Source organism: Triticum urartu, chromosome 3A, assembly GCF_056163025.1.
Source record: "Triticum urartu cultivar PI428250 chromosome 3A, HENAU_Tu73, whole genome shotgun sequence".
Taxonomy (NCBI): Eukaryota; Viridiplantae; Streptophyta; class Magnoliopsida; order Poales; family Poaceae; genus Triticum; species Triticum urartu.
This window is the reverse complement of record NC_141875.1, coordinates 13,580,616-13,608,185: the sequence shown is the minus strand read 5'-3', so window position 1 is coordinate 13,608,185 and position 27,570 is coordinate 13,580,616. Positions and strand designations below refer to the sequence as shown.

At 48.7% G+C, this 27,570-nt stretch overlaps 2 protein-coding genes and 2 pseudogenes across 2 annotated transcripts; 3 read left to right on the top strand and 1 right to left on the bottom strand.

Annotated features, from left to right (window-relative positions):
- The first annotated feature begins 2,584 nt into the window (after nt 1–2,584).
- Nucleotides 2,585–3,196, top strand: LOC147977807 (uncharacterized; annotated as a pseudogene).
- A 2,746-nt stretch (nt 3,197–5,942) lies between these two features.
- LOC147977806 (uncharacterized) lies at nt 5,943–7,618 on the top strand (annotated as a pseudogene).
- An 8,543-nt stretch (nt 7,619–16,161) lies between these two features.
- On the bottom strand, nt 16,162–20,947 carry LOC125542388 (E3 ubiquitin-protein ligase SINA-like 10). The gene is made up of 2 exons (XM_048705419.2): nt 20,582–20,947; nt 16,162–17,232 (listed from the first exon to the last, which is right to left on the bottom strand). The coding sequence occupies exons 1-2, from the start codon at nt 20,777–20,779 to the stop codon at nt 16,537–16,539; spliced, it is 894 nt and encodes a 297-aa protein (XP_048561376.1). The 5' UTR covers nt 20,780–20,947; the 3' UTR covers nt 16,162–16,536.
- A 2,337-nt stretch (nt 20,948–23,284) lies between these two features.
- LOC125547623 (uncharacterized) lies at nt 23,285–24,916 on the top strand. Its single transcript, XM_048711446.2, has 2 exons — nt 23,285–23,747; nt 23,849–24,916. The coding sequence occupies exons 1-2, from the start codon at nt 23,478–23,480 to the stop codon at nt 24,569–24,571; spliced, it is 993 nt and encodes a 330-aa protein (XP_048567403.2). The 5' UTR covers nt 23,285–23,477; the 3' UTR covers nt 24,572–24,916.
- The last annotated feature ends 2,654 nt before the right edge of the window (nt 24,917–27,570 follow it).

Sequence of the window (27,570 nt, the reverse complement as noted above, 5' to 3'; positions counted from 1 at the left end):
TGATACAACGAATCGTCGCCTCGTAAACCTCTATTTCTATAGATCTTAGGTCATTAAATTTGAAAGGTCTATTGTTGAAGTTAGTAAGAAAAGACTTTTCACTGAAAGAAGACAACTTGACTAACGAATTTTTGGCAGACAACACCACTAAACGCAGCCGACACGGAAGATCTATTGATAATTTATTAGGAAATTCTTTAAAAGCTTTCATCTTGTCCATAAAATCATTAATTTTTTAGCAGGTACGGCTATATTTTTGTATAGCACTCAGTAAATTGTTTAGTCAGCACACAAGAAGAATCCTTTTCAATGACCCGTTACTCTTAAAGTATCTCCTCTCAAATCTCTTCATGCGGTCATCCAAATGTATTTGTGACCCTTGTCAATAATTATTCTGCTCTTGCTACCAAATAGGACAATATCACTGAGGAAACACTGATTGTCTTTTACATGTCGATGCTAAATTAGTTCCATAACACGAGAAGCCAATTGTACGACCGCCACATTGGTTGGAGCATAGGCAAGTGTATTCCTTTTTTTCTTCAGAACTAACTGCAATATAATAGCAATAGTCTTTGGTTTTCCTGTGCTAGGTGGACCCCAAATCATCCTGAGAGATGACCTGTGTGAACAATCAACAATTGAAGTGCACCAGGTAATTAGTTTCAAGAGTTGCATTTCAGCAGTTGATTGTTCACACAGATCATCTCTGAGGCTGATTCGGCGTCCACCTGGAATAGGCAAAACAAAGACTGTTGTTGTTATATTACAGTTACTTCTGAAGAAAAAATATACTTGCGTGTGCTCATACCAATGTGGCGGTCGTACAATGGGTTTCTCGTGTTATGAAACTAATTGAGCATCGGCCTGTAAACGACGATCAGTGTTCCCTCAGTGATATTGTCCTATTTGGTAGCAAGAGCGAAATGGACATTGAAAAAAATGTCACAAATATATCTGAATAACTGTATCAAGAGACTTGAGAGGGGCTACTTTGAGAGTAACAGATCATTGAAAAGGATTTTTATAATGTGCTGGCAAAACAATGTCCTGAGTGGTATACGAAAATATAGCCGCACCTTCTACAAAGCTAATGAATTTATGGACAAGGTAGAAGCATTTAAAGAATTTACTGATAATTTATCAAAAGATCTTCCATGTCAGTTGTGTTCAATGGAGGTGCCTGCCAAAAATTTGTTAGTCAAGTTGTCTTCTTTTAGTGAAATGTCTTTTTTACTACCTTCAACAAGAGATCTTTCAAGTTTAATGACCTAAGATCTACAAAAATGGAGGCCCACAAGGTGACGATTTGTTGTATCACCAATTTCAAAATCTTATAGAAATGATTATCTTTGAAGGGAGAGGAAAATATAGTTCAGTCAAGAAATTCTGTTTAGGAGAAGCAAGATTCAAATTTTATACTTCTTCTAAGTCTTTCTATCTGTTCAAACTTGATGTGAGGACGAAAATCTTGGCTATTGACAAGGCGTCATATCTGAAAGAATGCGAGTCGCTAATTCCTTTTCACCTCTCAGGAATAATGTTTTCTTGATTGGGGATGAAATGCAGCTAACATCACTGGTAAAGAGTCAGGTATATTTTAAGAGTAAATAGCATTTCAATACCATATTATTATCTTCTGATCTGGTGATTATTTTCGAGCATCCTAATAGTTAACATAACTGATTTCCTAGAGGGAAGAAAATAGAAAGGTAATAGAAATAGCGAAAGCTTATGCAGTTTATACATGATTTAACCTTGGAGAAGACATATTAACAGACCTCAAAATCAAGGAGGGCTCAATCTTCATGAAACTGGTAAAATGAATATTGAGTTAGCTTCTCTGGATCACCATCCCCACATCTCATTTTGATTAAACATGTTGTTGCTCAAATGGAAGGCCCTAATCAAAACGAGGATAATAATGTAAGATCCGGCAAAATAGAAAGAAAACCTAAATGATTACTTGAGCAATGCTAACTGAAGATTTTAGGATGGAAGAATCTGGATAGTGGACTGTCTGTAGTTGTTATCAAGTCATACATGGCCAATTATTTAGAACCGCAACTCATTTTCGATTCTCTGTGTCGGTTTGCACAACATCTAATACATAAATATGAGACTTAACACCTCTTGTTTCACTTTTTCGAATATCCAGGTCTTAGCAAGGATATAGAATGAACGGATCCCAACAGAACAAGTTATATGCCCAAGCAACCAATATAACCAGTAAGAGAGCACTAACCAGTCCAAGAACTGAATAAAGCCTGCATGAACCGAAAGTGATAAAGGAAACAATATCAAAGCAACTCTAGCAGACCCTGCAAAACGCACGGCCCGCAAAAATTCCGGCGAGTATGCGGGCTCAGCCCATTTTTCTAGCCAGAACAGAGCCCGCATACTCGCCCGGCCCGCAAAATTTTGCCGCAGCCCGCAACCGCACGCCCCGAGCAGTATAACTGTGATTCCGCAACCCTTTTGCGGGTCCAAACCCTATCCCCCCGCCGTCGCGAGCCACCCGATTCCCCTTTCCCCTCTCCACATTTCTCGCCATCGGCGATCACCCGCCCCGCCTCCAGCCGCCATGTGGGGCCGAATGTGGAGCTCCGGACGCGACTCCGGCAGCAGATCCGGCCGTGAGAGGGACCCGGAGCGCGAGCGGCGCGTGCGGTCGGACAGCGCGAGGAAGCGCGGCGCCCAGAAGTGGACCAACCACGGGATGTCGCTGCCGGCGAGCTTCAACCGTCGCGAGACGGAGGAGTATGACCGCCGGCGCGCGTCCTTCTCCTCCGTGAGATCTTCCTACGTCGGATCCTCCTCGTCCATCGGCGCGGGCTTTCTTCCCGTGAAGAGGGAGTGGTCGAACAACGACGAGAAGGTGTAGGAGCCGACGCTGTTCGCCTTCATCCCGGTGAAGGAGGAGCCCGAGGAGCCCGCTCCGCTCGGCCGCCGCAGAGTCATCGGTCCCGAGGATTACGTCACGGACTTCGACGCCGTTGCTGCTGCCATCGCCGAGCGGAGCGTGCGCGAGGAGGCAGAGCGCCGGCGCCACGCCTCGAAGCTCGAAGCCCTCGAGTGGCGGCAGGCGGTCGCCGACAACGTCGCCGCCAACGAGAAGGTTGAGGAGTGGTGCCGCATCCGCGCGGAGCAGGCGGCGAAGTACGTCGATCTGTGCAGCTCCGGCGAGGAGGATTGAGCGTCGCTCGGCCTCCACGGCGTCTTACATTTTGCCGCGACCTCGCTGCCGTCAGATCCGACCCCCTCTACTACTAGTTAACCGTACCATTTAGTATGACCTGTGCTTAATTTGTTGATAATGTATTATGTATGGACTCTAGTATGTGATGTGATGAACTATGTTTGTGCAATTTCTCCCGCAAACGTGTTTTTTCAAATTATGCAGGTTTAGATATGGTATCTGATCGGCCGCGCATGTTTTCGACCCGCAAACGCGATCTTCGTGAAACTGCAAATGCGTTTTGCGGGTCCAATTTTTGCTGGGTCTGCTAGAGTTACTCTCAGCCTAGACCTACAGGCTACAGCCACGTCTTTCACTTATACCACTAATAAAAAATAAACTTTCACTAGTAAGTTGTAACTTGGCAGTTAGTAGTTTATGAGTTATGACACAAAGATAATCATATGTTTCTATGAACACTGGACGCCACTCGGATGATAAAAAAGCATCTACTAGTAACTAGTGTGTATCAGGATCATCACTAGCACATAATGGTAATTAGTTACTCCGTCTGTTTGGAAATACTAACGTAGTTTTAGTTCAAATTTGAACTAAAACCACGTCAGTTATTTCCGATCGAAGGTGGTATTTTTTGTAGACTACAGAAGATTTATCTTTCGGGCACCTACATCTCATTTGAATGTGCAAGATGTGAAGTGAACATCAAGCCAAGCATAATTATGTTAAAGTTTTCACTCTACGGTTACTGGGACATACGGTACATATTTTCAGTTCGCCAACATAAATAAATTCAGGTTATGGGTTCAGAATGAGCAATTCATGAAACACTCTTCAGACAAAAGGAAAAGAAAAACTATATAAACAGACCACGTTCATGCTGTATTGTTGCTAGTACATTAAATTTTCCCCACTCAAATCTATCAAGATGAACTTGTTCAATTCAGAAACTGAGAAGTATAATATAGGAAATGTCCCAACTATAAAGGAGACTCGAAATCTATCCAGATGAGCTTGTTCAGTTCAGAAACTGAGAAGTATAACATAGGAAATGCCCGAGCTATAAAGGAGGCTCGAAATCTAACCAGATGAACTTGTTCTATTCTGAAACTGATAAGTACTACCTTTGTCCCGTAATATCAGACGTTTTTGCAGTTCTGTCCCAGCTTTAATGGAGAACTGAATCTATGCAAACCTAGAACTGGATTGTGCTTGCTCAAAGTAAAAATATTTACTCTAGATGAACATGTTTTAACAGGAAACATTATTGGTGTTAGAAGTGGTAACAGGAAACAATGTCAGTCTCTAGCCTACAGGCTACAGGCACTTCTCTGTCACTTATACGCCACTGATAAAAAAAACTTTCACTTAGTAAATTGTAACTTGGCAGTCAGTCAGTTTATATCACACAAATATAATCATGTGTTTCTATGAACACTAGACACCAAATTGAGGATAAAAAGCATCTACGAACAACTAGTGTGTATCAGGAACATCACTAGCACGTGATGGTAGTTAATTTATTTACTTTAGACAACAAAAGATATATCTTTCGGACATCTACATCTCAGAGTGTACCGAACAAAACTCGGAGCTTGATGCTATCCAACTATTGAAACTGCGTAGTTGTGTGGCTTTTAGCAGCAACTTCACAAGTTTCAATGGAAATCCAAAAAGACAGCTTGGCAATTTCTTTATGGAAAGAGTAACTGGCCTGTGACTGTGGGGATTGTCCCCAATGCAACTCCTTCAAAATATCGAGACTTTCTTCAATGCGAAGGTGTGAGAATTCACCATCACCAGCCAGTAAAGTACATGTCGTCTTCCTGGCCGCCGGCAAAACAAAAAGAAATGTTAGCAACTCTACAGCCTACAAATAAGACAGCTACATGTTGGACCAACAATGACGGATATAACAGCCCTGGAGCACGCCATGGAGAGGATTAGAACGATGCGCGCGGCAACCGGGTCTCCGCCTTACTTAGTCCCCTTAATGTTATTGTTTGTTTCCCGTTCTGTTTTAGTTAGGCCTATAACCGTAAACTGGGAAACTCTGTGTGTTGTGAGTATGCATGGCCTTTATGCATGGAATGGACGATGTGGCTTTATTAACCTAAAACGCTCAACCTAACAACATGTAAGCATTCAATAACTCAATTAATCAGCAAGCAATTGGGTTGAGAAGGTCCAAACCTACCATACACAGCAGCTCTGCTACTCAAAACTCGTAAGCAAGATCGTTTACAAAAAAATTGTTCCACAATTTGCACTAAGGAAACCGACAGAAACTGTACAAATTGCACCACAAAAAAGTCAGTTTCAACGCCAACCCGACCAACCCAAATTCACCACCGACCAGAAAAAGAAGGATCCCGACTAAACAAGAACCACGCATACACGAATCAGTGGATCCTACCAACAGCTGCTATTCTCGCAAACCCTAGACCAAGACCGCACAGCTTCGCAATCAGGAGGACCAGAAAAGCCCAAGTTGCCGCGAGTACTTGTGCTCGCGTCGACAGTGTTGGAAGAACAATGGTACACATGTAACGTCAGGACCGAGTCCTACGTAGTTAGGCTCACGATCTCTCCTATTGGGACTCACACGATGTGCATGCCCTACGTATAGCTCAAGCAGTTATCCTCTGTAGATGGCATATAACCCCTCGGTGGGCAAGTAATACAATCACAGATCACTTTCCATAATTCAACTTGGCACCAGAAGTCTCCTTCATGCGAACCTACCATGGACACCGGCAACACGTCTTCCTCCGGCGACCTCACCAGCAGTGCTGCTCCTCCTCCGCCGCCGGTTCTCCCCACCTCTGGGCTTCTCACCCCGTAGCTTCCACTCCGCTCGCAACCCCCTCAGACGCCATGATTGTGCTGCCTTTTGCGCCGCGGCCCACTCTTCCTGCTGCGGCTCTTTCTTCTTCTTCCTCTGCCATCACCTCCATCCACAACCTAAACAACATCGACAGCCTCATCACCTTCAAGCTGGATGTCCAGTTCGGCAGCTACTCTAACTGGCACAAGCTTTGCCGCTGCATCCTCACCATGCATTCCGTTGCAAGCCACGTCGACCACTACTCTGACCCCGAGCAACAGACACCGACGTGGCGGCACATGACCGGACCCTCCTTCTGCTCCTCTACTCCACCATCACCGACGCCTTGTATGAGGTCGTTCGCGGCAAGGGCAACACCACGTACCGCGTCTAGACCAACTCCGTGAATTCTTCCTCGCCAACCAGCCCGCCCAAGCCGTGCATCTCAGCGCCAAATTCCCACGCTCACCAAGGCGATCTGCGGGTCACGAAATACTACGGGCGGCTCAAGGCGTTGGTGGACGCCCTCGCGGACGTCGAAGAGCCCGTCATGGACAGGACCTTGACGATGTAGCTTCTGTGAGACCTCTCACGCTGATACCAGGTCATCGCCACCATCCTTTCAATGCAAACCCCGTTCCCTACGTTCAATCAGGCCCGTTCATGGCTTCTTCTTGAGGAACTCACCCAGGATGCCCGTGATAGCTCCGACAGCTCCTCTGCCCTCTTCATCGGCCTTGGTGGCTGCGACCCTCCTCTGGCGACCGCAGCTCTTCCAGCACTGACCGCGGCAAGGCCCCCATGGAGCATGGGAGCAGCAGCGTGTCATGAGGTGCACATCCCAATCGTGGGCGTGGCGGCAACAGCGGGCGCGGCCGCGGCCGTGGTCACCCTGGTAGGCATGGGCACCCCACCCCTCCCGCTGCGTCGGCCAAAACCCCCTAGATGGGGTACTTCGCCGTGTGGGGGCCCCTTTCCGCCGCAGGGTCGCCCGCCGTGGGTTCCTCCCAACACAGCGAGCGTGCTTGTCCATCGTCCCAGTGGTCCATAGCACGCGTACCCCATGATGTATGTTGGGTCGTCCGCGCCTCCACGACATCATCAGCCGTCATGGGATCGCCCTCAACCAGATGAGCCTCAAGCAGCCCAGCGCCAGTGACTGGTAACTTGACACCGGGGACTCCGTGCACATCACCGGTAACGCAGGTATCCTCGCCTCATCTCATTCTGTTTCAAAGTTGCATCCCCCTATTATCGTTGGTAATGGATCACGTCAACCTATTGTTGCCATTGGTTCCACCTCTCTTCCTTCTTCTCGCTCTCTCCACCTTAACAATGTTTTAGTCTCACCTAATGTTGTCCCAGCTCTTATTTCCGTTAAACAACTAGCCACTGATAATTCTGTCTCTGTTGAGTTTGACCCCATTGACTTCTCTGTGAAGGATCTGGCAACACAGAACCCCCTAATGGGACGAAATAGCTACGACACGCCCTACCGGTACGATGGTTCAAGTCCTTCGGAGTTCTTCCTCGACACCGGCGAGATTTGGCATCACCGTTTGGGGCACCCGGATGTGCCTCCCTTTCCTGTTTAGCACAAAAGTTTCTTCTAGATTGTAATAAACCCTCCCCCTCCCATTCATGTGAGGCATGCCAATTAGGGAAGCAGCCACGGTTGCCTTTTTCAAATCCTAGCACTGTTACAACTTTCCCGTTTTAAATAATTCATTGTGACTTTTGGACCTCGCCGGTGCCTAGTTGTTCCGGTTACAAATATTACTTGACCATAATGGATGATTTTTCTCATTATACATGGACTTTCCCCTACGTGCAAAATCTGATGCTCCCGGTGTTCTTCACCGATTCCTCTAATTTGTGCTCACCCAATTTCGTGTTTTCATTCAATGCATGAAGTGCGACAACGGCGCCGAGTTCCTCAACTCCTCTCTCTGCTCTTTCGTTGCCGCTCACGGCACCTCATTACGCTTGTCGTGCCCCCACAAATCACCGCAAAACGGCAAGGCTGAGCGTGCCATCCGCTCCGCCAACGACATTGTCCGCACTCTACTTGTCCAAGCCCACATGCCACCGAAATTTTGGGTAGAAGCGCTACACACCTCTACCTACCATCTCAATGTTCGTCCCTCACGCACCATCCAACAGAACACACCACACTTTATGCTCTACGGCACGCACCCATCCAATGACCACTTACAGACATTTGGATGTTTGTGCTACCCTAACCTCTACGCCACCACACCATATAAACTCTCCCCTCGATCCACCCCGTGCGTTCTTCTCGGTCTCCCGCTCGATCACAAGGGCTATAGGTGCCTCGATCTCCATACCTGCAAAGTCATCACGTCCAGGCACGTTATTTTTTACGAACTCACTTTTCCCTTCGCTAAAAGCCCCACGCATGCAGCCTCCACCCCGACCATAGAAAATGTTGTGTCGCAAAACCCACCCAGCCACGATCTCGGGATCGCCCTACCTACCTCGTACCCATCAGGCCGATCCCATTGGGGATCCCTTGCACCTGCCAACTGTCTGGACACCACCAACCCACGCGCTCCACCTACCCCACCCACGCATGCAACCAATCAGGGAGCGTCTCGTCATGCATGAGTCGTGTGGCTGCATGCGGGCGTACGTCCGCCCTAGCGCCTGGTCGCACAGATTCTGTCATGCCCACATCTCCTCCTTGTTCGCCTACGCGGTCCAACAGGTCTGTTTGTTTATGCACGACCCGCGGGAGCCGCACTATACACCATCCTCAAGCGGATCCTGCGCTATGTTCGGTGTACACCGCAGCTCGGCCTTCACCTACGGCACTCCCCCGACCACTGGCTTGTTACGTACTCGGACGCTGATTGGGTCGGTTGCCCCGACACGCGCAAGTCCACGTCGGGCTACTGCATCTACATCGGCGACAACCTTGTGTCATGGTCGTCGAAGCGGCAACGGACCATCTCGCGCTCGAGCGCGGAGGCGGAATACAAGGCTGTGGCCAAGGCCGTGGTCGAGGCAACTTCTTCGTGAGCTCCGGTGCCCGCCGAACAGGGCGGCGATCATCTACTGCGACAACGTGAGTGCGATGTACCTCTTCACCAACCCTGTACAGCATCAGCGGACAAAGCACATCGAGATAGACCTATACACTTTGTCCGGGAGCGGGTTTCCTTCGGTGATGTCCGTGTGCTCCACGTTCCCTCTGCGTCGCAGTTTACCGACATCTTCATGATGAAGGGGCTACCGTCAACAGTCTTCCTCGACTTCCGGTCCAGTCTCAACATGGTCGAAGCCCCTGTTGTGACTGCGGGGGGCTGTTGGAAGACCAACGGTACGCATGTAACGTCAGGACCGAGTCCTATGTAGTTAGGCTCACGATTTCCCCTACTGAGACTCGCCGGATGTGCACGCACTAGGTACGTATAGCTCGGGCAGTTATCCTCTGGACATGGCATATAACCCCTTCGTGGGCAAGTAATACAATCACGAATCACTTTCCATAATTCAACCGACAGGATGGAGGCAGAAGTAGCAGGTTGAGATACGGGAATTTCTTACCGGGAGGAGATGGAGACACATGCAAGCCGGCGTGGCGAGGAGATCCTGTGGGCGTCGTCGTGGTCGTGCGCGGGGTCGGATCTGCAGCGCAATTCTGCCCAATGAAGGAAGCAAGCACATGAGAGGAGGCTATGGACTTGCGGAATGGAGAAGTAAGGAGGAGGGCGTACCTTGGGGCTGCAGGAATGGAGAGAGGGAAGAAGGGAGGTCGTCGTGGGGCTGCAGGAGACGAGGCCCTCGGTGGGGCTGGCGGAGAGGACGTCTCCGGCGGCGGGTGGATTGGGGAATAATCAATCGGAGGAAAGGAAGAGACAGATGAGTCGCGGCTTGTTGGTCTGGTTTGGTTTGGGGACTTGGGGTTTGGTTTGGACTTGGGGATGAGATCGAGCGCAACCAAGAACTAATAATAATTGGGACTCAATCAAGGAAAGAAAAAAAAAAGGACAAACGGAAGGCGAGCTCGATCTGTGTCTCTTCTTCTTCTCTTTTTTAAAGGTCCAGCAATTGCTGGCTATTTCACTTCAGTTACTAGCAGGAATGCGGGGCGATCTGTGTCTCTTGGAGAAAGAAGGAAAAAGAAAGTGATTTTTTTCTTTGAACTGGAATGGAAAAAGAAAAAGATGAGGAATTGGTTCATCACCAAGAAAAGAAAAGGACGATATACGTATATCAGTAGGAACGTGACATCATGCATGCATAAACAAGTGGTGCACGATCGAGACGTGCTTGCTGCTTGCTTACACAAGAAAAAAGTGGTGCACGAGAGGAGAGGAGAGGAGAGGAGGGTGCGCTTGCTTAAGCATCTCCAATAGGCGCGCCAAACTAGCGCCGCGTCGCAAAATTCCCTTTTTTAGTGCGCGCGCAACCGGAATAGTTGCTCAAGCGGCGTGCGAAAACCGCGCGCGCGGCATACGTAGTCCAGCGCGCGGGCAAAAACGCAATCGTGCGCCGCTTATTTGCTGCGCCTGCTCCCGCGCGCTCGCTCGCACCTCCACCCCCCTCCCCCCTCGTCGCGCCGCCGCCGCCGACTGCGCCACCCGGCGACCGTTCCGGCGCTTCCCCGGCCTATCCCCGCCCCGCGCGCGCTTTTTCCGGCCCCCCTTTAGTCCCGCCGCCCCACGCGCGTGCTAGTCCTCCGACGAACAGCGCCGGCACGCTCGCTGCCGCTCGGCGCCCGCAAGGTGTTCGACAAAACGTCTAGAAGGTATGTATTGCTCAAAAGTCATGAATTTCGTGCATGTTGATTGTAGTTTTGTATTTATAGCATAGTATTCAACATTGTAGATAAGTTCGTCGTATGATTCTTCCGAAGAAGAATTTGATATGGAAGAGGAGGAGGATCTTGCAATGATCCTAGCTATGCATATTAATAAAAAATCGAAGCACGGTGGTTCGGTTATGGGTCGTCAAAAAATTTGGAGGGATAGGATCGATGCCCACAACAGATTGATCAGGCATTATTTTGCGGAGAATCCCACATACCCCGAGTCGTATTTTCGTCGCCAGTTTAGGATGAGCACCGAGTTGTTCAGGCGCATTGCAGAAAAACTAGCGAGCCATGACCGCTTTTTTCATCAAAGGAGGAATGTCGCCGGAGAGCTCGGGCATAACACCTTTCAGAAGGTGACAGCCGCTTTGCGTATATTGGCATACGGTATACCGGCTGATCTAGTTGATGATCACTTGGCTATGGGTGAGAGCCAAGCCATCATGTGTGTCAAGCGCTTCGCAGTCGGAATTATGCAAGTGTTTGGCGAGGAGTATTTGAGATCTCCCAACGCTAAAGACGTCACAAGGCTTTTAGCGATGAACAAAGCTCGCGGTTTTCCTGGCATGCTTGGCTCAATAGATTGCATGCATTGGACTTGGAAGAATTGTCCAAAGGCATGGCATGGGCAATTTCACGGCCAAAAAAGGGGTTCCACTATAATCCTTGAAGCGGTGGCCGATCAAGAGACTTGGATTTTGGCGCGCTGCTAGAACGGCGCGCGCACGCTGCATTTTAGCGCGGCTGCTGGAGCCAGCGCTACGCGCCGCGCCAAACCAGGCGATGCGCGCGTGGCATATCTGTTTTTTGCGCGTGGCGCGACCGGCGCCTGTTGGAGATGCTCTAAACAGTCTCTCCGTGCCCTAGTTGGTTGAGTCGCGTACGTATATCACCGGCGTGACCCACTGCAGCTCGGAGGACTACACCCGCAGCCGCACGCCGTCGTCAGGACCGTCCGGTCCTTCCGCTTCGCTTGCCGCAACCGCAAGCACGGCTGCGTGTGGAGGACCACGAGCGCACCTGCCGGTACCAGCCCTGCTTCTTCCCCGGCGTCAATGTTGGCATGCTCGAGGTGCACCTCCTCCATCGCCTCACCTACGGCGGCGAGGTGGTCTTGGTGGACGTGGACCCGGACCGTCTCACTCTGTTCCGCGCTGGCGACAGGCAGGCGACGGCGAACTTCACCTTGACCTCAAGTGCACGCTGACGGCGGCACGTCCACTGGCGGAGCTACTCACGGGCAAAACTGTGCCGTGGCCCGCCCAACAAATCACCAAAAAGAATGATATACAAATGATATACATATGCAGCACACACGGTTGGTACTTGGCAGCCCATAGCCTAGACCATTAGGGCATCTCCAGCCGCGCCCCAGGAAGGCCTCCCCAGGCGATTTTTTCACGCCGGCGCCGAAAAAACGGCCCAGTCGCGCCCCCAGGAGCCCGATTTTCACCGGCTTGGGCCGAAAACAGCGCCGGTGGACCCAGGCCGAACCCGGCGCGCTGGGGGGCGCCCGGGGGTGCCGGGGCGAGCTGTTTTGGCGCGAAAAAGACGCGGGCCAGCCGCGTCAGCGACTCGGCGCCTTGTCTTCCCCCAACGGCCTCGGTTCCCGCGGGGAATCAATGGCAAGGCTGCCGCCGGTCAGCCTTGCCATTGATTCCTCACGGGCGGCGCGTTCATAGGACGGCGCGCCGACGCCTCCACTCCCTCGCACGCGTACACACGGGCGCGGCCCGGCTATAAAAGCCGGCGGCCTCCACTCACCTGCGCCCACACCAGCCCCGCCCCTCGCCGCCGTCCAGCCCTTCCTCTCCCTACTTCTCCCCGAGCGCCGCCGCCCAGCCCCTCCCTCTACCTCTTCCGAGCCCGCCCAGCCCCGCCTTCGCCATGGCAGAACGCTTCCCCGGAGATACGGCGGCGGCCAACGGCTTCGGCCGCCGTTCGCTGCGCAAACAGGAGTCCTGGCTCCTGTTCCAGGCGAACATCCCGGCGCCGCCGGACATGCGCGCCGGGCCGACGGGGTGGAGACTCAGCGCCGGGGGAGTGCCCATTCCCCCGTTGCCTGATGCCGTGGCGGACCCGAGGTACTTCGCCGAGGAGGTCGAGATCGTGCGCGCGTCCCTCACCGACGCCGAGCTCTCCCTCCCTCAGTACGCCGCCGACAACCACGCGGCCTGGGCGGCGTATTTCGAGCGCCGCCAACAGCAGCGCTTGGCGTCCACCAACGGCGCGCCGGTGGTCGGCAGCCGGCAGAACAGCGAGGGACGCTACCTCTGGTGGGGCGTCCCCGGCCGCACACTCGAGGGCGTGCTCACGTACCTCGAGGGCGGCAACGACCCGCCGTTGGCGTACCCCCCGGCGCAGCACCGACGCGCCGGGCCATGGGCTCCAAAGAGGTTCGGCGCCTCCTCATCATCCCGTTCTTCTTCACACTCCTCCGGCTCTCCGGCGCTGCTCGGCGTCAAGGCCGAGCCCGCGGCGGAGACGCCGCTCGGCCGGCGCACTCGCAGCGCCGGCATCGTCATCAACGAGGGCGGCCGGCGCGCCCCCTCGTCGGCTCCTCCGCGCTTCGTCAAGCCAAAGACGGAGCCGGGGCTGGCGCCGGTGAAGGCCGAGTTCGCCGACGACGGCGACGCCGCCCTCGAATGGGCGCGCCAGGACTCCATTGCGATGGAGAAGGCGCGCCGCGAGAAGGAGAAGGAGCGCCAGCGCGCCGCTACGCCGCTTCGAGGAGCGCCGACGCGGCCGCGAGGAAGGCGGGGTCGTCGTCTTATGCGACAGCGACGACGACGACGACGCGCCGCCGCCTGTTCGCCATGGCGACGCCGGGCAGGGGTTCAGCAGGGGCGCCCGCGTCAAGGAGGAGAAGGCCGACGACGACGATGGCAGCGACGGCGGCGACGACTTCAGCCGCTTTCTTTTTTTAGATTAGGTTAATGTAATGTTTGGACAAATTTCGCCGAAATTTGCCATGTTTGGCCAAAATTTAACTAGTTTTTATCATAACTTCGCCGAACGTTCTTTTTTTTGTTTTTTAATACGCGCCTGGGGCGGCCCTGGGGCCGACGGCTGGGGACCGGCTCGCTCCAGGGCCATTTTTTGCGCCGGCTCACCTCCAGGGGGCGCTTTTAGACACTCCCTGGGGGCCAACGGCTGGAGATGCCCCACACGCATATCATTCCGACCACAGCCATGCTCGTCTCTCATCCATCTCCTATTCTTTCTCTACGCCTCGTCCATTACTAGGGCACGGCACCGGCCGACGGCGGAGGTCCAGCAGTGGGAGCTAGCGGCAACTCCAAAGAGTGGAGATCCCCGATCCATCTCCCATCTGATGTGGCGGCACTAGTGGTGGCCAGCCGGCAGCGGAGGCAAGCGGAGCAACGAGCAAAATTGGGAGCAGAACAACGAGCAGAATTGGTAGCATGGGTTGCTCAGTCAGCTGATCTTTATAAATTGTAATTTAGGTGTCATTTACCATGGACAAAGCTAGCTAGTGAGGAATTGATTTGGTTTTTAAAAGGAAAAGATACGATGCGAATGAAGTCGAGGAAGATCCTTCATCACAAGCAGATCATCCTCTACCCTTGGACTTAGTTGAATTGGAATATCAGCAGCAGCAAACCAAAATGAAGGACTTCAACAAAATGCAGGATTACGCCCATAAATTTGGCTTTTTCTGTTTAGTACTCGCCTACTCGGTAGTATATATGTATGTGTCTGTGCACATCTGCTGATCTTGTAATCAACGAGAGCAAAAGTATGCTCTATGCCTACTGAAATGGTATATAGTGTTCAATTTTTTTTAAAAAAAAATCTGCTCTTCATTAGCTTGGCCCGCCCAGTTTCTTCTTTGTAGCTCCGCCACTGGGCACGTCCATGTCGGTGTGATCTGCATGCGGCCCGACAACGCGGCCAGGGTGGAGGTGCAGTTCATGTATGAGGTGAACCCATCGGGCACGGCGTGGCGGATGCAGGCGCCGGTGCGGAGAACCTCGCTGCGGCGAGGGATGGACGACGGGAATCGGCTCACCGTCACCGTGCCGGACGACAGGCTGCGCATGATCAACGTGTGCGTCCGGAGGGGTGTCGTAAACTCTAGACATATTCTACTTCTACACAAAATACATATTCGATCTCTCTAGGTGTACGTCGTCATTCAAACATTGTCACAAAACCTCTTATTGATCTTGTCATTGTCATACAAAAGTCTAATCTCTTTTCATCTTCTCTTAGGAACCACGATCAATAGCCTCAAAATTGTACTTCCTCCGTCCAAAGAAGCTGCCATTTTAGACACATAATCTCAGTAGTGATGGTGGCTTAGTGGCTAGCACGGCACGCAACCCATTCTGACGTCGTTTGTTGGAATACCTTTGCCCGTGCCCTCTTTTTTCTGCGTTTTTCACTTCGCTAACACGACGCCTCCCCGTGTCACTGCAAATGGGCAGGCCCAGCTGAGCCGCCCTGTGTGAAACGCCGATTCTTTGCCGCATTGAGCGGCATATAGGAGGTCCCGCCTTATGTGAAACGCCGACTCTTTGCCGCAATGAGCGACATATAGGAGGTCCTCTGTAGGCACCCCTATGTTCGCATTCAGCGAGACAGGATGAAACCCTCACTGAAGGGAGCCGCCAGTTGGGCCTGCCCAAGCGCGGGATACACCGGCCTTGTTTTCTGTTTTATTTTTTTCACGTTTTTTGTTTTTTTATTTCTTTTTTTATACTTCCAAATATTTTAAATAAATATATTTAAAAACACTCTTCATAAAAACATTTGACCAAGAATTTGAAAAATGTTAAACGTGTATAGAAAAAAAGTTTATTACGTATAGGAAAAATGTATGAAAAAAAGTATTAGCTTGTTGTCATGCGGAACATTAAATGCAGAGAGTAGGTATTTCTGTCCAGTTAAAGCGAAGATGTAACAGAGCAGACCAACATCTAACCATTCCAAATGACAACAAGCTAGAGTAGAACAATTGTCTTCTAAACTCAGTCTACTTCCTGCAGTCAATTAGCTGCTTATAGATAGGTAGAGCTGATCAGATCCGGACAGGTTACTGCAAAAAATTGTAGGAATTTGTCTTGTTTTTCAAAAAGGAGGATAACCCCCAGCCTCTGCATCGAGCGATGCACACTTCTAAGATGGAAGGCTTTGAGGTTTCCCTTCGCTTTTTCGTTAACGGGAGATTTTTCTGAGAGAGGAAACCATGCAAAATCTTGAAGATCAATGCTAATGATCTGGCAATGGTGAGCGTCTGTGCAATGCAGCACCAAATGGAGATATAATAATGGTTTACCTGCCACAGTTCTTGGTTCAGATACCAGTTCAATGGCAACGTCCATCTTACTAGCTAATACGTAGTCAAACTTGACAAATGAGTACAATTTTGAGTTGCAAGATACTGACCTTCCATTGGGACAACTGTGTTACATAAGCTACATAACAAGACAACAAGCTAAGCAAAGATAAATTCTACTACCACTACAACTGACAACAAGCTACATAACAAGACAACTGAGTTGTAAACACATTTTAGTTCCTCCAGCTGATGGTGATTAAAGAGCATGGGGCAACATCTAGCTAGCTGTTTCACCATATGCAGTCATTGAAAGTGGTCTTAGTTGACTGACCCAAGAGGTTCTGTCCACATATAGCTTCCAGTTGAGATCCCTATGACGCCACTCTGTCGATGCGGATGTGTACAGTGAGTTCACCAGATGAGCTCTCGGCGAATTCCAGAGGAACCAGCAAGAAGAAGTTGCCCATCTGAACTCCACCCGCCAGCGAGCTGCTTGACACGTGAGGATCCTTCTGGAACACAAGCCTCCCATCGGTTTTCCCACCAGCAGCCGAGATGTTGCACGAATAGCTCGGTTCAGACTCATGGGGCCTGACGCAGACCACGGCGAGAGCACTGCCGATGCTGGTCAGGGTGTTTATCAGGAGGAACAAGGACATGTCCTCCCCAACTAGAAGCGTGAACCGGCGGTCTCGTGCCAAGGGGATCTTCAGTGGCTTGTTGTAACCCAAGTTGGTCGGCGACCATCCGTGTGCGGTGACGAAGTGGTCCAGCAGGCAACATGCCGGCGCTTTGAAGGCGCAGTCGTCCTCTGGGCAGTAGCATGGAGCATGTGGGCATGAACTCTCATGCTTCTCTTTCTGCTGGTAGCCGACGAACTCGTTGCAGCCGTATGTTTGGTTCGAGCATGGCACTTTCATGGCATCGATGAACTGCTCGAGCTCGACGCAGCGGGAATAGCTAGTGCTTTTGCAACACAGAGCGCAGAATGTACCCAGTCTCAAAACGTGCCCAACCTCACGGAGCTTTTCCGGGCACTGAGAACACAAAACGTGCCCAGCCGCACACTGAAGAAACATAAGAATATTAGCATAACGATCAGCAGCAACAAAAAGAAAAGGATAATGAACTGGAGAAAAATGAACAGTGTGCAATGCCTCTCCACAGTCCTTTCATCAGTTATTAACAACTGAGTGCAATGCAAGCAGAAACATGAAAGATACCAGTCATCAACATAGTAAATCATAAGCATTTCACTACCAACGACTAGAGAAATAACAGGCTGCTCGTAAGTTATGTTATGGAAAATTATATTCAGTTGTGAAACGAACAACTAAGATCCTACTCCCTCCGTTCCAAAATAGATGACTCAACTTTGTACTAACTTAGTACAAAGTTGAGTCATCTAATTTGGAACGGAGGGAGTACATAGTAAGTGAGCAGCTAAAGTGGCATTTGATTACAACCCAGCAAATTGGAAACTGTGTTCTGACTGCTACAAATTCAGTTTTCAGATACCAGCAATCAGGATCCTACAAGGTACCATTTTGTTATCCTAGCAAGAACAGCATGAGCCAAACAAGTAAATGGAGAACATGTTTCTTCAACAAGCAAAAAGGGAAAATGCAATTTATGGCACATAAATGTTGATCCACTGACATTCTTAAATTTCAGAGAAAACAGCAGGCGTTACCCATGCAGTATTTACTGGTAACCAGGGAGAAGAGGTTCTTATTTTTACTCCCAACAACAATCAGGAAAACGTCTACATCGATGCACTCGGAAGAAGAAAGTGCAGCATACAGACAGTTCATAACAGAGTGCATTGCGTGCAGAAACAGGAAGCGTACAATCAATCATCCACATATTTTTCGACAAAGATCGATCATCTACATAGTAAGGGATAGCTAAATTCGCACTTTACTAAACAAACTGTCCCTCAAGTTATGCTATGGAAAACGTATTCAGTTTTTGAGACACCAACAATTAAGAACCTACAGACGAGTAATAAGAGAGCAGCTACACTAGGATTACAGAAATTGAGTCCTAACTACTACCCTGTTCAGCTTTGACACACCACCAATCAAGGTCCTACATAGAAATAGACCATCTAAAATAGCATTCCACTACTACCCACTAGATTGGAAATTCAGTCATAACTGACACAGTTTCGGCTTCGAGACACCAACAGTTAACATCCTACAAGCTCCCATCTAGGAATACACTGACATGTTGTTCCACTGACATTATGCCTCCTAAATTTCAGAGCAAATAGCAGGCAACTTGGCCAACCATCTATAAGCAGTATGTGCTAAACTAGCATGTCACTACTAGACTAGATTGGAAACTGGGTCCTAGCAGCTACATATTCAGTTTGCACACACAACCAATCAAGACCCTACAAGGTGCCACTTGTTCATCCTACCAAGAACAGCAGCATCCAGAAAAGTAAATGGAACTACTTTTTCTTTGAGAATCAAACAAGGAATAACTGCAATTTAAATTCATGCCACGGAAATGCTAATCCACTGCCTTATCACATACTAATTTCAGAGAAATGCAGTCAAAAAATTCAGAGAAAATGGCAGGCATGTTTCTGCGTGCACTACGAGCTACAGCAGCCTACAATTACTATGAGGGAGAGAAGCATCTACATCGATATATACTCTTAAGTATCCATCCACCCAGAAAAGAAAAAAAGTAAACTCAGGAACAGAGATCGAATGCGGCGGGTGCCCATGGAGCAATCTACATCGATATACTCTTACAAAGAAGAAAGTGCACTTAAATATAGTTCATAACAAGAGTGCAACGCGAGCAGAAACAAGCTGCCCCTCAGTAATGTTATGGAAAACCATATTCAGTTTTGGGACACCAACAATTAAGATCCTACGTAGTAAGAGAGCAGCTAAACTAGCATTTCATCAATAGGTCTGAAATCGAGTCCTAAGTACTACCCTGTTCAGCTTCGAGACACGAACAATTATGATCCTATGTAGTAGGAGGCCAGCTAAACTAGCATTCCATTACTACCCACTGGATTGGAAATTCAGTCACAACTGCTACATATTCAGCTTCGATACAACAACTGTTAACATCCTACAAGGTGCCATTCAGTAATCCTAATATCCTAGCAAGAATACCAACAGCCAAACAAGTATAAATGTTTGGAAATGTTGCAATTTATGCCACCGAAATGCCGATCTGCTGTCATTATGCCTCTTAAAATTCAGAGCAAATGACAATAAGCACTACGTGCTGAAGTAGCATCTCACTACTATCCTACTATCCGAGCAAGAATACCAGCAGCTACATTCAGTTATCACACACAAAGAATCAAGACCCTACAATGTGCCATTTCCCATTTGGTCATCCAACCAAGAACAGCAGCATCCAGAAAATTAAAACGGAACATATTTTCCTCTGAGGAGCAAACAAGGAATAACTGCAACCTACGCCATGGAAACGTTAATCCACTGGCATATTAACTGCTATACTGGAAAGTGAGTCCTAAATGCTGCCCTGTTCAGTTTTGAGACACCAGCAGTTAAGATCCTACTAGTATGAGACCAGCTAAAACTAGCACTCCACTGCTGCCCACTAGATTAGAAATTCAGTCATAAGTGCTGCACTTGTTTTTAGCTTGGAGACAGCAACAGTTAACGTCCTACAAGGTCCCATCTAGGAATCCTAGCAAAATGTGCTAGGCCAGCATGTCGCTAGTACAGATACATAGTAGACTGAAAACCGATTCCTAGCTGCTAGACATTCAGTTTTCACACGCAACCAATCAGGACCCTACAAGGTGGCATGTGTTCATCCTACCGAGAAGCGCGGCATTCAGAAAGGTAAACGGACCATCATCTTTTCCTTCCGAGGAGCAAGCAAGGAATGACTGCATTCAGAAAGCATAGATGGGAAATACGCAACATACGCCATGGAAACGTTGATTCAGTGACTTAGATTTCAGAGCAAATGGCAGGAAACTTTCGCCTGTTGTCTATATGCAGTATGTGCTAAACTAAGCATGTCACTAGTACACAGACTAGCTAGATTGGAGACAGGTTCCTAAATGTTGCATACTCGGTCCGGCACGCAACCAATCAGGACCCTGCAAGGTGCTATTCGTGCATCCTACCAAGAACAGATGAAGCATCTTTTTCCTTTGATTAGGAGACAAGGCACAACTGCAATTCAAGCCAGTGGAAATGCCAATCCACTCCACTGGCATCATATCAGATAGTACACATTTCAGAGAAAACAGCCCATGTGCGGTAGTAGCGGCCTACAGCCTACTGGTATCAGTGAGAGGAGCAGCTACGGCCACATCTGATGCACACTCTGCTCTCAGGAACCCATCCGGGCAAATGAAATTAAAGAACAAGAAGAGGGACGGAATGCGGCGGGAGGTGTCACCTTGAAGATGGGCGGCTTGAGGGGCTCGGAGCAGATCCTGCAGCAGAGAGCTCTGGACTGTATCTTGACGGTCACCTCGCCGCCCGGCCTTTCCCCTTCTTCCGCCGCCGCCGCCGCCGGAGCCGCCGCGGCGTCTGGCTCTGACCCCGCACCAAGGTCCTCCGTCTTGGTCCTCTTCACCGAAGGTTCTTCCGCCATGGGCGGGCTGCGCTGGATGTGACGAGGGCTTGACGGGCGCCTTGGAGCAGCGCCGAGGTGTCTGTGGCAGGGAATGGGGAAGCAGAGCTTGCGCGAGGCAAGGTTTCCGTGAGGGCTGGTTGTGCGAAGTGATTGTGCCTGGCTGTCAAGATAAATGCCAGTGGTGAAAAAAAAGGAGCGGCTAGATAAATTTTTTGCAAAGGATCAGTCGACTTCCCCCCTTCCTATCCCAACCTTTGGATCCGTTCGATCAATATCCAATGGACAGTGTACTTCATCTTCAACCTCTAACCGCACGCACGCGCGGCTTCTCTTCTCCCTCTCGCCGCCGTCGATCCAGCCCGGACCTAACTGGCTGCCCCCGCCGCCCCGCCATCCCCCACCATCGGGATTACCGCCACCCTCAATCATCCCTCTAAACTGACGAACCACATAAATTTTCCCAATGAACCTGCAACCCCCCCCCCCCCCTCTCCTCCTCCCAAAGAACACCAATATTGTTGATTCCCCGATGAACCTGCACTCCTAAGATAGACAAGATAAAACATGTCGGCGGCGGCATCGGTGCTCCGCGCGCCTCCTCCTCCCTTCCCAACAGAAATCGTCTTACCAGAAAATTATTTTCAAACGACTAACGTACACGTAGACTGAAAAAAGAAAAGTAATGACTGTTGTGATTCGTGAAGAAAAATATCTTTTGTACAATGCATTAAGTCCCACTCCTTCCAGCTAAAGGAAAATATTATACTTCCACGCTAGTTCACAACCATGTCTGTATCAACATAAAAGGTGGTTCATGAGTTCCATCTTTGTCACATCTCAGTGCAAAGCCACTTAACCCTAGCGAAATGCAATTGTTGCCCATGGATCTACGCTGTCAGGTTCACGTCACAGAAGAGCCGTCGCCTACTAGCCGGAGTTTAATCACCTCATCATCATCATGCTCATTCATCACCTTTGAGGTTGCCGCACGTGTGACGACGTGAGAGAGAAGTGGGTTTCACTAAAATCTAACATGGCGCCTCTTCTACCTCACTCCTGTCAAAAACAAGTGAGACCCGAGCCACGTGAAAGATCGACCCAAACTGGTATCTATTGTATGTAGGGCATTGTTTTTTGAGTTAGTTGACTAAATTGCTCCTCGAGGGCAAATTATATATAAATGATGTTTTTTGCCCTAGTAAAGATTAAACTTCTATAGCCTACCGGCGTAGTACACCCCGTATTGCCATTTGGTTTGGTACGGACACAGATGAAGTTGTAAACTTGTGTGCAACTGAAAAGCCGCCTTGAGTAATGAAATCTCCCTATTTCCTGCAAAAAAGAATAAACTTTTGTAAATCACGAAAAGCGAGGAAGTCAGTATAGACACCATGTATATGCATGGCTTTGATGTTTGGTCCCTAGTCAAATGGCTAGAGGTACAACAATTCCATTAAAAAAACCAAACAGTAATTAAAACATTTAAGAAAAAAATGAAGAGCTCCAGTCTACATGCAAAATTTGGAAGAAAAATATAGGAGGGAAACGACATGAACACCCAAACTAGAGTTACTAATGTTTGCACCAACTTCTTTCTAGACACAATTTCGACTTTCTCTATTAGGTAAGCTTAGCTTTGTCTTCCAGTTTCTTAAATATATGATACATACCCCCGCCCCCCCCCCCCCCCCCCCCCCACATACACACACACACAATTTTTTTAAACCAGGTAGATGAGGTCTCTCACACCACTCAAAGCGGTTGGATTGATTAGAGAAAAATTGGTGTTTTGCATGTTGTAGCAACTTAGCAGAAAACACACCAAAAATGAAACATACGAAAAAAATTGTTAACAATTTATATAGTTAAAGTCTTGTTTTATTAACAAATCACAAAATTTATTTCAAAGCCAAGCAAAACATTGAGATTTTTTTTAAAAATAGTTCCTATAGAAGGTACCAACAACATATGGGTCCTACTAGAAATGAAGAAGAAAAATCACAAGGATTATCGAGAAACGGGGAATTCGAAGAATGTTACCAATATTTTGTGATATTCATGAACAATAGCCTTGTTTCACGATTGTCCATGGATGCTCCTAATCATATTATTATTTTTGGCATTTTTGGGATTTTCCAATAATTGCCTTCAGATGTTGACTTTTCTCAAATTTGAGCGGATTCTAAATTTGATTATCCAATTCACCGTCATCTTTAACGTCTTTTTCATTTTATTTACTTCTTTGTTGACCAGACCGTCACGGATTCAAAACTACCGCCACTTCGCCCGGTAACACCGCCTTGAAGTCGAGCGAGGAACCAACTATATCCGGCTTTCGAAGTCGGAACTCAAGTTTGGTTTGAAATTCATGGACCTAAGCAAAGATTTGACAAACAGTTCACTGATGAAAGATATGGACTTAAACATAGATGCACGCAAGTGGATATGCCATTGGGACAAGACAATGCGCACCTCCCATCTCACCAATAGAAAACGAGTACCATCGAATTGCTCAGTTACTGTGGGGGCTGTGTGGAATAGCGGCAAGCGCAGGGACGGGAGTAGAAGAACTCTGCACCGGTCAGTGATGAAGGAAGCATTTTGGTAGTGCGGTACCGGCCGAGCTCCCCTTTTCCTCGCCCCATTTGTTCTTGCGCCTGCTACACGAAAAGTTTGGCCGGAGAGGGTTTTCCTTTCCCCAAGAGCAAGAGCCGGGATGCAGGGCGCCGGCGCCGCCGAGGGGAGGAGCAGGGGCTCGCCGTGGGCGATGGACAAGCCCGACGAGAGCGCCAAGAAGGCGCGGCTGGACCTGCCCGACGGCCACCTTGTGAAGCAAGAGCTCGTCGCGCACGACGCGGCGGCCGGAGGAGGCGCCGTCGTCGCGGTGGCGGAGCACAGCCCGAGGGCGGAGCTCGCCGTGAAGATCGACATGTGCGTGCTCCACTGCCCGCTCTGCGCCCTCCCCTTCAAGCCCCCCGTCTTCCAGGTTCTTCCTCTGCTCCCTTACTTTTTTCCACACTACACTCGATCGATTCTTTCCTGCGGATGTGCTGATCTACCGCCGGAGTCCGATCTGTGTGTCTGCAGTGCAAGGGCGGCCACCTGGCCTGCGGCGGGTGCGTGGCCCAGCAGCCCTCCGGGCAGTGCGGGGCGTGCGCGGACGGCTGCGGCTTCTTCGACCCCTGCCCGGCGCTGGACGCCGTCGTCTCCTCCACCAGGGTCCAGTGCCCCAACGCCGGCTGCCACAGGTACGTCACCTACCACCAGGCCGACGAGCACCGGAGCGCGTGCGCGCACGCGCCCTGCCGCTGCACGGAGCACGGCTGCGGCTTCGTCGGCGCGGCGCCGGACCTCGCCGCCCACCTCAGCGCCGCCCACTCCGTGCCGGTGCGCCCCATCCACTACGGCAAGGTGAGCCGGTTCCAGGTGCCCGTGTCCACGCCGCGGCTGCTGCTCGTCGGCGACGACGACGGCCGCGTGTTCCTGCTCACCGTGGGCGCGCTCGGCGCCGCGGCCACCGCCGTGTCCGTGGTCTGCGCCAGGGGGAGCGCGGCCACCAAGCCGCGGTTCACGTGCAAGATGTGGGTCAACCTGACGGCCTCGGCGGCCGTGAACGGCGGCAAGGCGGACATCGTGCTGGTGGAGATGCAGATGAGGAGCAGCACCTCGCCCGGCGCCGTGGTGGCCGCCGGCGAGCCGACGTTCCTCGCCGTGCCGCCGGTGTACCTGGTCCCCGGAGCGGACGGGGGCGATGCCATGGAGGTGCCACTCAACGTGCGCATCGACAAGGCTCTGCCTTGGTCCGACTGATTGATTGATTGATTGAGGTCCACCGATCGAGATGCAACTGAAACTATCTGGAGTATGATTGAAGACACTTGCACTGCATGCTACTGGTCCTGTTGAGAAATGCCATAACCATGGATGCCAACTCATAATTCTCCGAGCTTATCAAATTGATGTGAAAAAAGGACCCATTTTTATTGTTGTTTTTGTGTGCACCCTTGGAAATTCGCATGCTATTGAACACATCATTTTCATTTTCCTTTTCCTTTTGGGGTATCATATACATATATACATTTCTCTACCTACCTACCGCACGATCGATCTTTGTACAGCTCAAACTAATGTCAAGAAACGTACTTTGTGTGTGTCTTTCTACGGTTAGAAAACCACGCACATGCTATCTGATATGGAACTTCTATTTTTCTCTACATGGTAACAAAAAAAAAATAGGTTCAAGTAGTAACCTATGCTCCGCATACACATTTTCTTCTTCTTTCTGTTATGTATAACCTCTCCAATGTAAAATTATCACATTGTCTAACGAAATGATTTTTCTAGATGTTCCATCCAAAATTTGTATATTTGTTATAAACATTTTGTCTTGAAAAAAATGTCAAAACCTCTCGGCAATATGTTAAAAACTTAAAATAGATGCTGGCCATTGAGACCGAAGCATCTAATTACAAACCGAAACCAACATGGCCTCAACAACATTGATAGAAACATGACACAAAATGATGTACCAAAAACACCTACGACTAAGACCATACACTTAAGTATATGGAGGTGTGCCCCTTGTGGCAAAGATTTTTCATCCTATGTGGCACTTAAGTATATGGAGGTGTTCCCCTTGTGGCAAAGATTTTTCATCCTATGTGGCAGCCTAGCTAATGAAGGCCAGATCACGTGTTTTCACATGGGAAGTGAAGTGATGAGTCACCGTTGTAATGGGGTATCATCCAGGAGCTGACCCACACATTCAAGTTTTCTGGCGTTTTATATAATCTTTCCAATCTAAAATTATTCCATTGTCTAACAAAATGATCTTTCTAGATGTTCAATCCAAAATTTGTGTATTTGTTATAAACATTTTATTTTGGAAAAGGGTCAAAACCTCTCGGCAACAATCATATTTTGTTTAAATAGATGCAAGTCACCGCAGCTAAAGCATCTAATTATAAGCAAGCCGAGAACATGGCGTGAGCAACTTTGACAGAAACACAACACACAATAAATGGACGAAAACCACCTACTACCTCTCTCTCAGTTTACAGGGCGTGCGCGTGCCTCTAGATTGTCAATTTGACTAACCTAATACAAGTCATATATTACAAAAAATATACCAATATAAACTTCAGATGTTCTATTTTCAAACCGTATAATTTTTGTGTTATATAGTTTATATTAAGGTGATAAAATTGGCAACCTAGATATACGCTTAGGACTTGTAAACTGAAACGGAGGTAGTATGACTAAGTCCATATACTACATAATTATGTTGAGGTCTGCCCCTTGTGACAAGGATTTTTCAACCTAGGTGGCAGTCTAACTCATTACACCCAAAACATGAGAAAATGCAATGCCTTTAATTAGGAGACGACAAGGATACGATATGATTGAAGACACTTGCATTGCATGCTACTGGTCCTGTTAAGAAATGCCATAAGCATGGATGCCAACTCATAATTCTCTGAGCTTAAATTAATGTGAAAAAATGATTTTTATTGTTGTTGTTGTTGTGTGCACCCTTGGAAATTCGCATGCTATTGAACACATCATTTTCATTTTGGGGGCATCATCTTTCTCCACCAACCGCACGAACATTGCTCCATGAACTGCTTAACATTTATTCAGAGAATGCAATCTCGATCTGGATGTTAGGTCATGAGTACAGTACAGCTCAAACTGATGTCAAGAAATGTACTTTGTGTGTGTTTTTCTACAGTTAGAAAACCATATGCTATTTGATGGTACTTCTATATTTTCTGTGTGCATGGTAACAAAAAACAATTATATTCAAGTAGTAACCTCCGCTCCACGTACACATAACTTTTTGAAAGAACTCCTTATTTGGCACTATTTTAAAAGTTGTTTCCTATTTGACACCGAAGAACTTTTCCTTTCTTATATAACATTAAATCTAAATTTTGTTCTCTTTATGACACTTTTGTCCATTCTGACTATGAAAAGATGATTTTACCCCTAGTGCATTATTCGCACGACTAAAATGGCAATATTCATTTTCACCCCTCTGCGTCTTCGCAAGACACCAGTATGTAGGTTGGTTGACTTGTTGATCGGCTAATTAGCAACAACAATGTACTGCAGCCAGTCAGTCACAGCCTGATTGCGCACGTGATCACTAACATTCCAACTTAAATTATGTCGGCATCTTTGTTTAGCTTACTCGACCACTAAGCTGCCCGGCATCACGTTTCGACATCCAACTTAAAACTCTAAATCAAGTCATCACAAATTGCGGAAATGCAAAGCTAGCTCAAAGGCTTGATTGATTCCTGGATCAATACCACACGCAGGTACGTAACACCATAAACTTCGCATACGTGCACGTGGCTGGGCAGGCTAAGTTTGCTCTGCTTTTGTCCAGTTTCACATGTACGTGTGTTTGTACGTGTGCATCAGGGGTAAAGACAGCTCTGCTTTTGTCCGCTACCTTCCACGGCCATGTAAATATGTGCTTCTCTGGTCATGTGAATAATTCTTGTCACAAGCTTGCATCAGGGGTAAAGCTGTCTTTTCACATGTCATTTAACACCTTTAGTAGTTAAAATGGATGAAAGTGTCACAAAAGGAACAAAATTTAGACTTTGTGTTAGATAAGGAAGAAAAGTTTTCCAGTGTCGAATAACGAAAGAAAATTTAAGACAGTATTAAATAAGGAATTCTCTCTAACTTTTTCCCACTTTGTATAACCTCTCGAGCGTAAAATTATTGGAATTATGTTCAAGTAGCAATGCCTTTAATTAGGAGACGACAAACGTAGCATCATTGTTAGGTCTAGC

What these genes read in the sequence shown, in the direction of transcription:
- LOC125542388 (XM_048705419.2), bottom strand. Translation starts at nt 20,779, where the DNA reads ATGGCGGAAGAACCTTCGGTGAAGAGGACCAAGACGGAGGACCTTGGT. An exon ending in TCAAGCCGCCCATCTTCAAG is followed by an intron (nt 17,233 to 20,581) that starts GTGACACCTCCC and finishes ATGTTTCTTCAG; the next exon opens with TGTGCGGCTGGGCACGTTTT.
- LOC125547623 (XM_048711446.2), top strand. Translation starts at nt 23,478, where the DNA reads ATGCAGGGCGCCGGCGCCGCCGAGGGGAGGAGCAGGGGCTCGCCGTGG. An exon ending in TCAAGCCCCCCGTCTTCCAG is followed by an intron (nt 23,748 to 23,848) that starts GTTCTTCCTCTG and finishes GTGTGTCTGCAG; the next exon opens with TGCAAGGGCGGCCACCTGGC.